Raw genomic sequence first — 14,421 nt, 5'->3', positions numbered from 1 at the left:
AATTTATGAGTTTCAAACATTGCTTTTTAAGTGAATCTAAGACTTGGCAATGCCAGACAAAACCAGGGAATCTTTACAGTACTTACATCTGGCTTGAGTTATAGGTTCATCTATTTTGGCTTTAATATAATAAAAGCTGTATGATGGTAACACCAGTGCCAAACTGCAACAGAAATGAGTAAAGCAATTATGTTATTTGCAGAAGTTTACTAGTTTCAGCTTCTTTGTGTTTTGAAAGTAATTAACTATTTTGTAATTTGGACTGTCATGAGATGAGGCACACGCACTGTGAAATACCAGCCTCACACTAAGTAATAGACCCAAGTACATTTATGCCAATCCTGATGGTTTCATTCTTATTTACACCTTTAAACACATATGCACTTTTTAGCAGATAAGCAAGGAATTTCCAAATAACTGGAAATAAATAATACATGATTTTTGTATCTTCCTCTGACACACTTAATATCCCAATATAACATGTCATAGTAATCACTGACTGCAAAAATATCACTTAGTACTGTGCTGATTTGTACACATCACAATACCAGAGGCTCTCACTAATAAAACAACAATCCATATCCTCCAGGACATGCATCTGGCAATACTTGCATTCACATTCATTGCATTCAGGATTCAAAAAAATATTTTCTTTAATCATGCAGTCACCATCAACAATTATTGAACATAATTGTACAATAATACTTTAAGATTTGCAGAGCATTTGCAAAGTTTTCTTTTATATTAAACTTCTTTTTGTTCAAAATATGTAGGAATTATTTTTGCAGCTAAATTCTACACATATGTAGGAGTTCAGTTCTAAAAATGTATGCAAAGGACAGGAGATATGAGTAATCATTAAATAGTTATCATCAACTCCCAAGTAGCATCCTTAATTTTTACATTTGGATTTCATTTTAATTTTTTCTCTTGGATTTCAGGAACTGCAACAGTTCCTAATGAAGAGCTGCAGAAATGAACATTAAAAATCTTGCACAGTTGACCCATAAATGATCTGACCTTTAGTGACACATTTGCAATTTATACAGAATATAAGCGAGCTTGCTGAATATTTAGTGATAGCCTTCTACCAATTCGCCTCTAGGGAAATCAGTGGCAGTGTACCTGTCATTAACAGTTACTGCTAGCAGAAATTGCTAATTAAAATCTATAATTTTATGTTTAAAAAGTTTTCTGCAAGGATACTCTGAGGATTTATTGCTATAACTCATGCCAGGAAGCCCAGGCAGAATTAAGAAGTCATGTAAATCAAACGTATTTCTCTAGTGATTGCTAGATGGCAGTCTGATAAAAACTTCCTTTTCTTACAGAGTGTAAAGATAGAGGCAGCTCAACAGAAAAATGGAGTAGTGAATAGAAGATCCTAGGGTTGTGTTATGTTGTTAAAACTGATTTATTTGGTTTTATACTCAAATTAATGTTTTCATTCTCAGTGACTGTACACCTGTGCAGGAGACAACAGAAATTGGGACCCAACTTGTCTGAGGATTACTGTAATTCACCATAACAGAAATAGCATTTTGGTCAAAATTTGACTCAATATTTATACCATCTAGTTTTGAACTAGAGCAGTTTAATTTTCCTGAGACTTGGAAAACCTTTACTTGTTTTGGGTAATGCTAAGGAACGTTTCAACATTCCTTCTAATGTTACAACATTGTGTGCTTAAATTAATTCGAAATAATATGCACACCAGTTTCACCTTAGCTAGTATAAAAATTGTAATGCTAAAAATATCAACCAAAATTAACCAAAAGGACACTTAAATAAACAAAGGAAGTCAGTGGACAAAAATGAGTTACCTGTAGTCAGTGCCATTCACAGCAGTCCAGGTATATGTTCTGTTTCCTTTATCAATATACCTCTACAAAGAGATATTGGTGAAAAATGAAATTATAAAACTAAGGAGCTTTAATAACTGTGACCTTTCTTTGAGAAATACTATGTAAAATCAAGGATAAATCTGATGTATTTCTATTTTTTTTTTTTTCTAAAATAACAGGTTGAGCTGCAACTCCTTTCCTTAAATATATTCCAAACTTACATTTTGCAAAAGAATCAACCACATAATTTATATTGAGCATTTGCAAAATTTAAATAAAATCAGACAAACCTGACCTGTAATTTTCACATTAGCCAGACCTATGCAAACCATTATCTGTGTGATTTAAATTTGATAAAAAACGCTTTCTCTTTTATGGATCATTTTGCAGTTAAACTAAGAAAAGATAAAAACCCCCAACCAAACAAACAAAAACTCAGTTACAAAAAGACTTTGTAGGTAAGTCTTTAAAAACAAAAACACCCAGAGCCTGTCCTTTCAGGTCACAGCAACACTGGCTTAATGCATTTAAATTTGAATCATAACTACAGGCACATCTGGTAATCCTGATTGTATTGACAACCCCTGCTAAACTTAGCATGTGTTTCTAATCTAATTAGGAAGGTCTTGAATTTGGGAAAAAAATGTAACATTGAAATAAATGTTTATTTTTAAATAACTTAATACATTAGGATAATCTTTACCATTTGTTTGCTTGTGGTATGAAAAATAGCATGATAGGCACAGTCCCACAGTTCCCCATAGATTTAATCATGAATCCACCTGGCTGACATTGTTTTACTCAGTTTTCCACTTTGAAAGTTATAAGATTATGCCAGCTGCAACATATTATTACTTTAACAATCAAATTTTTGTAAGTATGCCAGCATTGAAGACTGTACAGCTGTTGCACTGCAACATTGCAAACACTGGTAAAAGGTACCACAAGTATACCTCAAGGTTCTTTCTTTCCCTATGTAAAAGGATAGTGGGAAAATGACAATGGCTTTGGAAAAGAGGTGACTTATATGACATCAATAAATTGAAACCCTCTCATTACCTGGCTGCTGCTTTTCAGTAAAGCATGAAAGGATAAATAATTTAATAGTAATTTTTGAAAGAAAATGAAAAAAAAAATGAAAGAAAATGAAAAAAAAAGATGAAAGAAAATGAAAAAAAAAAGATAAAAGAAAATCAGAAAGAAGATGCATATAACAGTGTCTTGTACCCTGATACATTTCATATTTAAGGTAAAAAGATAGTTGAAGAGATTCCTATTGAAGCCTATTTATAATTAATGTGTACTTCAGGATAAAATCAGCCACTTGAACCTAGTGCTGGCAGTCCCTCCAACTCAGGCACAGTGCCACGGGTACCCCCACAAGGAAAAACAGTGCCCAAGGTGGAGGGGAGGGAAGAGAAGAGCTGGGCTGTAATTAAATCCTGTTGCCACCAGCAATGTCACAATGCTTGAAAGCAAATTGGCTGAAAGCTCCCTTCAAAGAAAACTCAGCGGATAACACATCCTCACACCTCAGCTCCCATTTACCTTTGCCAACTTCCTCAGTGAGCAGTCTGAGCCCATCCCATCCCCAGCTGATCGCTGCCAAGGAACTCACACATGTTATTGCAGCTTTTGTGACCCTTCAGTTTTCACTACTGCCCACCCCTGCTGCCAAATGTGGCAATGCTTTTGTTCCTATGGCATCTTCTCTGTTACTTGGAAAGCCCCTGAGGCCTTGGGAGACTCCAGAGCACCCCACCCACATTTGCTACAAGTCCAGTCTCTATGCTGTAGTATGAAGTCATCTCCCAAGACACTGCTGGGGCCAGCTGCAACACAAAAGGAAAGCGATGCAAACTTAAACCAAAAAGCAAAACAAAAAGAACATAAATTTTAAGCCCGAAGACGGCGACTGTCAGTTCAGAGCAACCGACCACATCAGCCCATTTTATAAGAAAATATATGAAGCTATCAAGTGCTAAGTGATGCATGGCTCATGCGTGGCCCGTGGTTTTAAGCAGCTTTTTTCTGGTTCTAGCAGCCTAAAGCTGGGAGCTGCAATGGCTGGAAGCAGTCATCAGCCAGCCAGCTCTGGCTGCCCTTTCTTCTCTCAGAGAGGTCTGGGTAGAGGAAGAAATCTTGGGCCATGGTGAAAGGGAAGGTGAGGATAATTAATTTCATTGGCATTGAGACATCTGGGATCAAAGGCTGGGATATTTTATTCCAACACAGATTGTGGTCTGGGCCGTGTGTAAGCAGCACATTCTCATGCACCCAGGGATGTTGCATCCTCCCTCCTGCACAGATACTGTGACTGACTTCAGCGTTTGCAATACTTCCCTCCCTCTTTCTTTGGGCAAAGAGTTGCAGGACCAACTGTTTCAGGCCTTTTGTAGAACAGAGTCTGAGAAATGGACAAACAACCCGAAATCTCTTCAAAATGTTTGCCATTAGTGCAATTTCTTGTACAATGCTAATCACGTTGTATTTTTATGACATTCTAACCCTTCCTCTTCTAACCACCAACACAGAGCCTTTTTCACCCATAGGTCTGGAAAGGCACTCCTTAAACAAAACAACACAAATCTGAAAATGTCCCAGCATGGAGTCTCTTCCTTCAGCAGCAGTTTATCCTCATCTCAGATGCCAGCAGGACTTTAGACTCTCTGACAGTGGCTCAGGAACGACCCAGTTTCCCTTGAGGGAACAGACTGGTGGCATCCTAAACAGCATGGGCTCCTGACACAGGCGAGGGGATGCAACTGGCATCCACTGGGACTTAGTCTCTCTGCCTCAGAAAACACCTATTTGTGCAACATGGTCCAACACTGGAACCATTCAGGAAAACACCACCATTTTTTTACACAGCAGGATTTACCCAGAGATTGTAAAGCAGTGTTGTAAAGCTTCGTTTTAGCATTTTACTGTGAGAAAGCACGAAATAGTAAAGGAGGCAAGGGCACTGCTGATACAGGTCTCTAGAAGAATAAGGGAAGAGGGGAAAGTCAGTATGAATTAACTGCAAGAAATTCTTCTAAGTATTATTATAGTGAGTTTATATCTATGGGTTGTGCAGTAGACTGCTAAGTCATCAAATTAGATATCTTCAAACTGACTTATGGTCAGAGCAAAAGTTTCAAAAAGCTGTTGTGGAACTGTAACCGTGGGGCATACTGTGGTCAGAACTGCTCCTTCAGCACACCAGTCATGATTCCTTCTCACTGAGGTCCCCATGAAATGGAGCACCCCTGTAATGACCCATACAAAATTTGAGTATTTCCCATTGCTAGGAAACATGTCTGCTTATTAGAGAAAACAGTAGCAATATTTTTCAGGCATAAGTATTTTGGACAAGATAATAAAGAACTCAACAAGCTGTTCAGAAAGTACATGATATAACTGTAAGATGAATTTGCTTATCCCAAAGAGTCTTCATTTATGGCATAAAAATATTACTTTATTATTTTTTCTCACAACTTTTTTCCCATTCAACCACAATATAAACTACCAAACCCATCCTCACACAACTCTGCAAGCAAATTAAGCACTTTGTTTTGGAATTCATGCACACAAGTAGGCTGGGTCCATTTCCTGTTGAACAGAGTGTAAGACCTCATCAACAACTGCCTGATTAATGATGCACCAAAGAAACCAAGAAACAAAACAATTCTTTTTTTCCTAAGTACATAATTTTTTTTTTTTTTTTTTTTACTATAAGCCAGTAAAACTAGCATATCTGGAGGGAAAAAATGGTACAAATTGTCATTACAAAATGAATATTGCAGCATTTCACCATTTCACATTATTTTTCTGGTTTGCTTTATTCCTGTAAATGTAACTCTTTGGGTTCCTATCTTACCTCATCTTGGGACTTGACCAGTGTTTCAAATGTTTTTTCTCCACTTTCTCCATCTATCATTTTTTTCCGAATCTATTGGCAAGCAAGAAAAGGAAAAAGCGAAATAATAAAAAAGTGTAGGTGTTGCATGTAGCATGAATAATCATTCAAGTGATCACAACATTTCTTAAAAACATAGAAAATGCTAATGCAAATGGAAGTCACAACCCTTAAAAAATAAGTTTTGTTTACAATTTTCAGATTTTTCCAATTAGAAGTTGTTTTATCCAAATATATACTCCATCAGACTTAAGAAGCAACAATTCTGATATACTTTCAATTGCTAGACCATGCCATAAAAGTCCTTGTTGTTGGGCACTGACAGAGAGAGAACGAATTCTGTGTGCATGAAAAGAAGTTTTGCCCAGCATTTCTTGTGCCTGCCAGCACATCTGTGTGATTCAGGCATGAGCACTGATTCACAGAAACACTTCTGTACCAGCTCAAGAGCAACTACCCTCTGAAGCAGCCATTTCAAAGAAACTTCAGGCAAAATTAAACAGATACCAAGGCAGGCTGATTACTGTCAGTATAAAAGAACTATTTCAGTGAAAAATATGTTAAAAATGTAAAATGTTTAAAAGCCTTTCATTTGATTTCAGAAAACTAACTGATTATCTTAAAATGTTATCATTTCTGAATATATTACAAAATCAGTAACTGAAAAATATACAGAGGAATTAATTTGCTGTCTACATTTAACTTTGTTTCTCAGTTCTCTTACTTGTTACAAAAACAATATTGCGTTAATAGGGAAATACTTTTAAGTATTTCAAGTAAATATTCTATTAAAAAGTGTTAGTTTTGAAAAAAATTTCTAGTTTTCCTTCCCAGGAATCGTTACTTCATGAAGAAGAATTTAAGTAGCAATCATGGTGTTTTTCAAAGTAAGAGGAATATAATTCATTGCCCTGGCCTATAAATAATGCTGGGGGATTTCATTTATCTAAATATAAATTCATCTCCATATAAAGTCATCATCTTAACAAATTTAGAATTTAGATTTATATTGAAATAGATATTCATTCAAAATCTAGAACATTCATTGCTTTGCAGTTACGACATGGTGAAATACGAGCAGCAACTGGTGCTAAAAAACCAGGTAATCTCACCTCAACTTTAATATCATTTTCCAATTCAGCATCTAGAAAATCCAGCGTAACAGGTTCCTGGGATTTAGGATTCTGAAGCAGAAGACATTAAATGACCAAATAATAAAAACAGAGTACTTTAGTATTACAAACCACTCTAATCCCTTCATTTCAAATTAGCCTACATTAGTGGGTTTACTAACCCATCTATTTTAATCTCTTGTAGCATTACTAGTGGCCCTTTCTCATTAATTTTATTTTGTTGAATAGAGAGGTTAATTGGATAAGTGAAAACCAAATTAATATTAATTGACAGTGTCTGTCCACAGCCTGTCATGTATGGCGCTCATGCTGAAATGCTGCTCCTCCTTCCCCTTCTCCTGGTACGTCACAGACTGTACTGCTTTGGGAGGAAGCACAGGAAGCAGAGGAAGCAGGGGAAGCAGGGGATATGAATCTCTCACTTGATATCCTGCCTCCAAGAAAGGAGAGAGAAATCTGGGAGAGTTTTCCATCCAACCAGTAAGCTGGGCAAATGTACTCTTTGCAATTTTACCAAGAGCAGACAAGACAGACTTGATGATGTGAGGTGGGAATAGACTATAGTTCAAGATTCAAAGAGGCAGCAATTACAGCCAATTACTTGGGGTTTATAAAAAATAAACTCCACTTTTATTGTCAGCATTGCAGGACTTCCCTGAACACCTTGGAGTTTCAAAAGCATTTCTTTTGCTTTTATCAGCACTGTTATCTCAGTTTAGAAGATGGAAACCTGTAGCACAGAAATACTGAAACCCAAGCTTCCAGACATAAGGAACATTGATGATATCAACCCTCAAGTATGGAGCACAGAGAACTTTGGTGACCTACATCTGTAAAAACCTTGGCCCCACAGGAGTGCTGAAAACCACTGTAGCACTGCTAAACTAAACTGGACCACTCTCCAGCCTCTGCTCCTTTCTGAGATGCAGTCTGCATTTACTTGGCCAGAGCCATCTTCCATATGAGTTCTTGGGAGTCCAACTTTTTTTCTGGCAATGTTGCCTAAGCCCCATTGACTGTATATTGTGTGTGGTGTAAAAATCATCCATCCTCATCACCCAATAGTTATTTAATGCACCCCCTAAAAGGAAGTGTATTTCTTTATAACTAGGAGCATGGGGATATATTACTTAACCATTTAAATCTACAGTGCAGAGTAGAAAATGAAAAAAGAAAAAAAAAATTAAGGGACTTCAGCAATTCTCCTATACTGACATGTAGACTAAGGTTAGACTAAAGTCCCTTCCTTCAAAATTACAATTATATTCCTCATATCTTAGCAGTCTCTGGCAAAGCCAAATGTACATGTGACTGTTCTACCAAGGAATGCAAGCATGTTTCATCACAATACATGTATGTACTAGAAGACAGTAGTATCTTGAACAAGGGGTAAAAGATGCCTTCATGTAACAGTCTGGAGTACTAAGAGCTTAACAGTAGCCCTTATTTTCAAGATTGTAATATAGAATAGTTCCAGAAGAAAAAAGATTATTTCTTCCTTTTCTTGAGGATAAAATTTACATGTCTCTGGCTATACAGAATCATTCTTGTTCTTAAGAAGACTTACTGTCTGCTAAGAGAAAAAACAATACATTTATTCTCAGGAGGAGAATATGTACTGAAAAGATTGCAGACAAAGATTCTGGGTATTTCCTTAAAATATTTACTGGAAACTTCAAGAAAATGCCTGCATTTCTATTTGCATATGATTAATAAAACTAGCAACTTCAATATAATGGCATTAATATATGCTCCCTAATTCAAAATTATTCAATTATTGCTATGCAGTTGCTTTTCCCTCCCAACAAATCCACACTCTCAAAATAAGTAACAAAAGGTTAAAATGTAAAAATAAATAAAAATTTATATATCTTACATGCAATGGATAATGAATAGCATGGTCAAACCCAAACAGCATGCATGAAGGCATTGGCATGGCAGAGGAGGCATTTATGAAGTTCACATTCCATTCCAACACAAAAAGGAACAAAGAAGGATATACATGGTAAAAAAAAAAAAAAAAAATAAGGAAGAAAAAAATAAAGCCATCACATCAAATCAAGGTCAATACTTATTTCAAATGATAACCTGGGCTAGTCATAGTCAAGGAGTCCCAAAGACAAAATAGCAAACTTTAATTATATGAAAATTCAAGTAAGCATTAATTAGTCTCCTTTTTAAGATTTATATTATATCACTTCACATTTCTTAGATGATACTTATTAATCACTTTTAATAGGTAAAAAACCTAACCATGTATAAACACATTCTTAGATGCGCCTGAGGCACTAAGACAACCACTAAAAGCTGGAACAGAAAATTGCTACACTGCTACTTTAAAAGGGAAGACTAATTCCTCTTAATGTCTCTTTCCCTCAAGAATGTTTTTACCAGTATTTGGGCTCCATAATTTTTATTTCCAAGGTTGCCATTTACTGGGGTTTATTTCAAGCCTTGAAGAAACAAACTTACAGTTCAGTTTCTTCTTCTCTTTATCCAGTCATGCGTGTAACATGACTGGAAAAAGCACACCACCACCACATTCAGCAGCACAACTTAACAAAACAGAACAGAAGTAAATCACTAGCAATGAAGCATGCAAACAAAAGAATTGCAATCCATTTTCAGCAGGACAAATAAAGGCAAGGATCTATAATTTCAATGACAACTCATGAAGGAAACAAAGAAAGAAAGAACTGGTGCAGCAACATAAAAAAAAAAAAAAGTTAACTAAAATGTTGTGTGTTTTGGGAGGTCAATTCTCACAAATTCTATGTATGACTTTCTTTGCTGTGTTTCAGGAGCCTGGTTCTTACTCATACCTGCAGTACTAATAAAGGCAAAGGCTTTTAAAAGAAGTGATGGAAGAAGTCAGCAAAATCCTGAGCCATAGAGGTAAATTCAGGAGCATCTGGAGTGGATGGGAGCCAAGAGCTTTTGCCGTGCACTGCCGGGCAAACCCAGCAGCAGCCAGACCACACCATGGCAAGCTGAGGAGCCAGGTGTGCTAAGAAAACCAAGATTTTTTTTTTTATTCAGTGCTGATTTCTCCAGTGCACAAACAGAAATTCCAGCCCTGAGGTGGCTTTCTACATGTGTTATAAACACAGCCACACAACACGTGGTGAAATCAGTGGCTTGGATCAGGATTTTACACCATGTTTTACTGGTGCTGCTATGCAGGCCACGAGTTTTGCATTACAGATTCCCATATATGTAAGGAATCAAACTTGATATTCAGTTTACTATTTTTCTAGTTACATAGTTAATATTTTCCTTTAGTGATTTTTAAGTTTTCATTAAGTGTTTTCTTCTCAGGAATTGCATTACATAAACATGACTAGATACACTGTTCAGGTTAATGGCAGTTAATTCTTTGCAGTTGGGTCTGCTAAACTGAGCAAATTCCATGTAAATAGCAGATAAAACATATTCTCTACTCTGACTTCCCCAGGAAAAAAAAAACCTGAACAACTCATAGTCTGTAATTTTATGCAGCATACACTGCACAATAAAACTTTGTAACAAAGTCACAGAATTTTCTTCTGATCTTCTCTTGACTTTGGGTTTATGCAAGCAAAGCCAGCACAAGTAGTCTCTTTTTATTTCCAGTCTTCAAATTAATTTCAACATCTGAAGGAGAATTTTTACAGCACGACTCTAATTAGCACCTATTAGTAAAGCATCATAATTTAATGGAATGTCCTTCACTACAGCCAATAGCATGTTTTCTATTATTTAAACAGGAAAGGATGCAAGCTTCATGCTTTGGAAGCTGTTTGTCACAATGAACAGTTCTCTAGTTAGATTTTTCCTAGTAAGCAGGGCAGAAGCTTTCTAATTATATTTCCAGGTCTATGCATTCTAATGCACTAATCACCTCCATCCAAAGTTACCTGTACATTGGGTCTCCTTTTTCTCAATTTAACTTTGGGTATGCCCACACCAATTTGCTGAAGTAATAAAAAAGCAGTAATTTATATTTCTGCACTATTAGTTAACAGCCTACTTATAGAATGGAAGTGTTTCCTCAACATCTGTGCTGCCCAGTGCACGTTTACTACTGCAAGCAGAGACCACCCCTCACCCTGATCATGAGTTCTGAGCTCTCTGCCAGAATTATACACAGTTTTAGGATAGGGAAAGAAAAATCAAACATATGTTAATGTGAATAAAATTAACAGAGAGCTCTCCCTTCCACATACTCTGACAGAATAACATATAGAATGAGAATAGCTCACTTTTTGTTTGCTTTTATATTTCATCCTAAAATCGAGCTCCTCTTAAGTTTTGTAAATAACCCTAAACAGTAAGACAGAATATTGGACCTCACTGAAGGCATATGGAGTTTTAGGACTGTCATTAAATGGGTTTTGATCAGAACCATAATAAAAATGAAGAGAAGGATTCTAATCTTTAGAATATATTGAGAAATAGAATTATTTACTGTTTTAAAAATGTAATTAAGATTAAGCTTGTTAATACATGCTTAATGGACTCACTTCAGTGAGTTTGGTGGTGCATCCACCTGTTCTCTCCCATAACAGTGGGAAAAATATATCCATATATGCAGACACACGAAGAAAATTTGCAATAAAACATAAAATTAAGCACTATAAAATAAGTAGCTAGTTACACAAACATAAAAAAGGTTTAAGCTGTTTAAAATGATATTAAGATGGATATTAAAAAAATTCTCGTTATGCTTTGGCATAATTTTCATATATTTCAGCAAATAAGAACATGATGGGAAAGTTTTAAATTATTTTAATATGCTTTTGAATTTGTTGTTTGTTGACTTTTCTCAGCTGTGCAAACAACTTTACAAACTTCAAGACAATTTCTCATAATATTAAGTGTGTTGAACCAGTTGAGATTTGAGGAAATAGATTTTCAGAAGGAAAGCAGAAGACATTCAAAAGAAGGAAGCATTGGAAGTGTAAGAAACCCTCACCTCTTTAAAGGCAAAGATGTAGTCATGTTTTATTTTACAACTATTGAAAAATTGCTGCCAAAGAGGGTTAAGATGTTTTTTGTTAATAAGTTAACAGCTATTGGGAGGTTCAACTAAAATTAATATGACATGTTAAAGAAGGTCCATGAATTCTAAATATATCTGTCTTTGTCGAGTACCTTAGTTTTAAACTGTAGTTCTTGTATCACTCTGAATAGCATGCACCACCCCACACAAACTGGGAGTGGAAAAGTCTAGTCTGTGTAACTGTTAATAACAACAATAACAATAATAATTCAAATGCTTAATGTTACATTTAGACATTGTTCTGCAACATAACAATTATTATTTATAAAACATCCTGCTTTAAACATACTCTAAATCAAAGTGTTGAGCATTAAGAGAAAGCATCTCTGTACTTCTATATCCTTTTAAGAGGAAAACTACATGACAGTGTAGTTGTCATGAGGCAAAAAGAAACCATGACAATTAGTATCCTAATAATCCATCTCAGTTTGCCTAGATTTAGTTGGGATGAGCTGAGTTTTAAATAGAGGTTTTTATTCTTCAATGTTGTGAGCCAACAGTGAAAAATAACAGCACATCTGAGATGAACAGAGTCCATATCCATCAGTTTCTTACAAGATAAGGTCTAAAACAAGACCATTCCATTGCTTCTTTTTACATTACTCCTGTGAATGAAAAGAGTTTAATTTGCATATAAGGGAAAGATAAATAGGCCAATCGCCATCACCTAATTACTAATAACCTCTAATTAAGAAAAGATTGGGTCAGTGATGATGCAGCTATTTGCTTCTGAAGAATTCATCACGAAAAGTCATCAAATCAAAACTTCCACTTTTTAAGACATCAAAATCAAATGCAAATATCCAGAAACTGAAGTCCTGCCCATATTATGAAGACTGCATAAAAACCTTCTTTTCCATGGTTTTCCTTTATATTTTTGAAGTGTCTTTTAAAATAAATCAAAAGGGATATCTCATTAATAGTTACAGTCAAGTTATTCTTTCTCTTCTTCAGAAGCACTTTTTTCTTTCTTGTGATACACACTTGGCAAAAGATTTCAAATGTATTAATTACTTCACCAGGAAATTAATTCAAATATTCACAAAGCTGACTTCTCTCAGATTAAGAATGAAATGAATCACTAAAATATGTAGATGAATTCTTAATTTTTTCTTCTGTCTTTGACAATTAAAAAAGTTATTTTAACGTTGTCACTTATATAACATAACCTTCAAAATTCAAGAGACAAAGTTCACTCAAAAGATGTAATTAAAATATGAGAATTTTCAAGAAGTCCACTAAACAGAAGATGGTTTCACATGGAGAAACCTTTCATGAAAACCAAGATCAAAGTTCTGATTTCAGAAAAAAAAATTATCCATTCATGTTGAAATTTCTCATCAATGTCAGGGAGGAAAGTTATTTAAGAAGATAAAGACAATGTAGGATTCTCCACAAGGTAAGGACTACAGCTAATGGATAAAGAGCCAAACTGAAATATTTGGTTTCTATTTTCCTGAAATTTGATGAAAGTTGTGTCCTAATCGTATTTAGAAAAAAAGTATAATGTTTAAACATGAAAGACCTTTGTCAAGTTAAACTACTAAAAACCTAGTGTTCTGGGGAGGGCTGCTCAGCTAAATCCATCCCAACTCTGAGATCAGGTTTCAGCTCTGGTAAACAAAAAATAAGCAAATAAATAAATACAACAATTCAAGTAAAATACATTCTTCTTTCCTATGATTTCTTTGGTTTTGCAAGTATGAACATTTAAATCTTTTAAATGAGAAAGTATCACCAAAAAAAGTGCACGAAAACTTCTCAGTTTGCTTCAAGATTCTTCACAATGATTATACTGTTTTCACAATGATATTACAGCTACCACTGTTTTCATATTAATACATATATTAAAACACTTCACATGTATAAATATGTATTTAAAATATACATTTTTTATTTTATTAATAAACAAATTCAATACAAGCCAAAGCTGGTGGATTTGGATGAAGCCATATATGCACCACAGATTTTCCTAACACCCACAAAACTGAGATTTTTCACTATTGCTGTCTGGTACCATCTGATTTTATTCTGACAAGATCTCCTTTTTATAGAGAAGTAAATTAGAAGGTGTTTCATACCTTTGGCTGGAGATTTGGATGGAGTAGCACATACCCATTAGGATCAATTGCAAAATAGTATCCATTTGGACAAAGCTGAAAGAAAGAAATGAAGTTTAGCATTATATGGTTTTAAGTAATGAAGAAAGAGTAACTAATGGTTTTCAAGAAATGCTCACATTGTGGAAAACACATGCCTCAGGCATCATGAAGTATAAGATTACCAACACAGACAAGACAATTTCTTAATATTTACTCTTTTAGGATCATAAACTTGGAGAATGATTTAGGCTGATGAAACCTCTGAAGGTCAGCTGGTACAACCTCTCACTGAAAGCAATAAAGTCCAACTTAAAAAATAAAGTCCAGCCTCACAGTTGGACTAGGTTTCAATTCTTTGAATACCTCCAGTGGCAAGTCCACAGTCTCTCTGGGCAACTTG

General features: G+C 35.2%; 1 protein-coding gene across 2 annotated transcripts in view; it reads right to left on the bottom strand.

The window, feature by feature from the left end:
• Positions 1-14,421, bottom strand: part of CACNA2D1 (calcium voltage-gated channel auxiliary subunit alpha2delta 1) — a 362,809-nt gene that overhangs the window by 32,205 nt on the left and 316,183 nt on the right. The window contains exons 18-23 of one of the 2 annotated variants that reach the window (XM_041405297.1): positions 14,001-14,075; positions 10,775-10,831; positions 6,858-6,929; positions 5,707-5,778; positions 1,824-1,885; positions 87-163 (exon numbers count right to left, since the gene is read on the bottom strand). In XM_041405297.1, the coding sequence (XP_041261231.1) occupies positions 87-163; positions 1,824-1,885; positions 5,707-5,778; positions 6,858-6,929; positions 10,775-10,831; positions 14,001-14,075 (415 nt within the window). The remainder of the gene's footprint in view (positions 1-86; positions 164-1,823; positions 1,886-5,706; positions 5,779-6,857; positions 6,930-10,774; positions 10,832-14,000; positions 14,076-14,421) is intronic. The other variant, XM_041405298.1, reaches the window with a different exon arrangement.

This window comes from Onychostruthus taczanowskii, unplaced genomic scaffold (genome assembly GCF_017590055.1).
Source record: "Onychostruthus taczanowskii isolate IOZ18803 unplaced genomic scaffold, ASM1759005v1 scaffold23, whole genome shotgun sequence".
NCBI lineage: Eukaryota > Metazoa > Chordata > Aves > Passeriformes > Passeridae > Onychostruthus > Onychostruthus taczanowskii.
The sequence above is the reverse complement of the archived record's forward strand: the minus strand, read 5'-3'. Positions and strand labels throughout refer to the sequence as shown.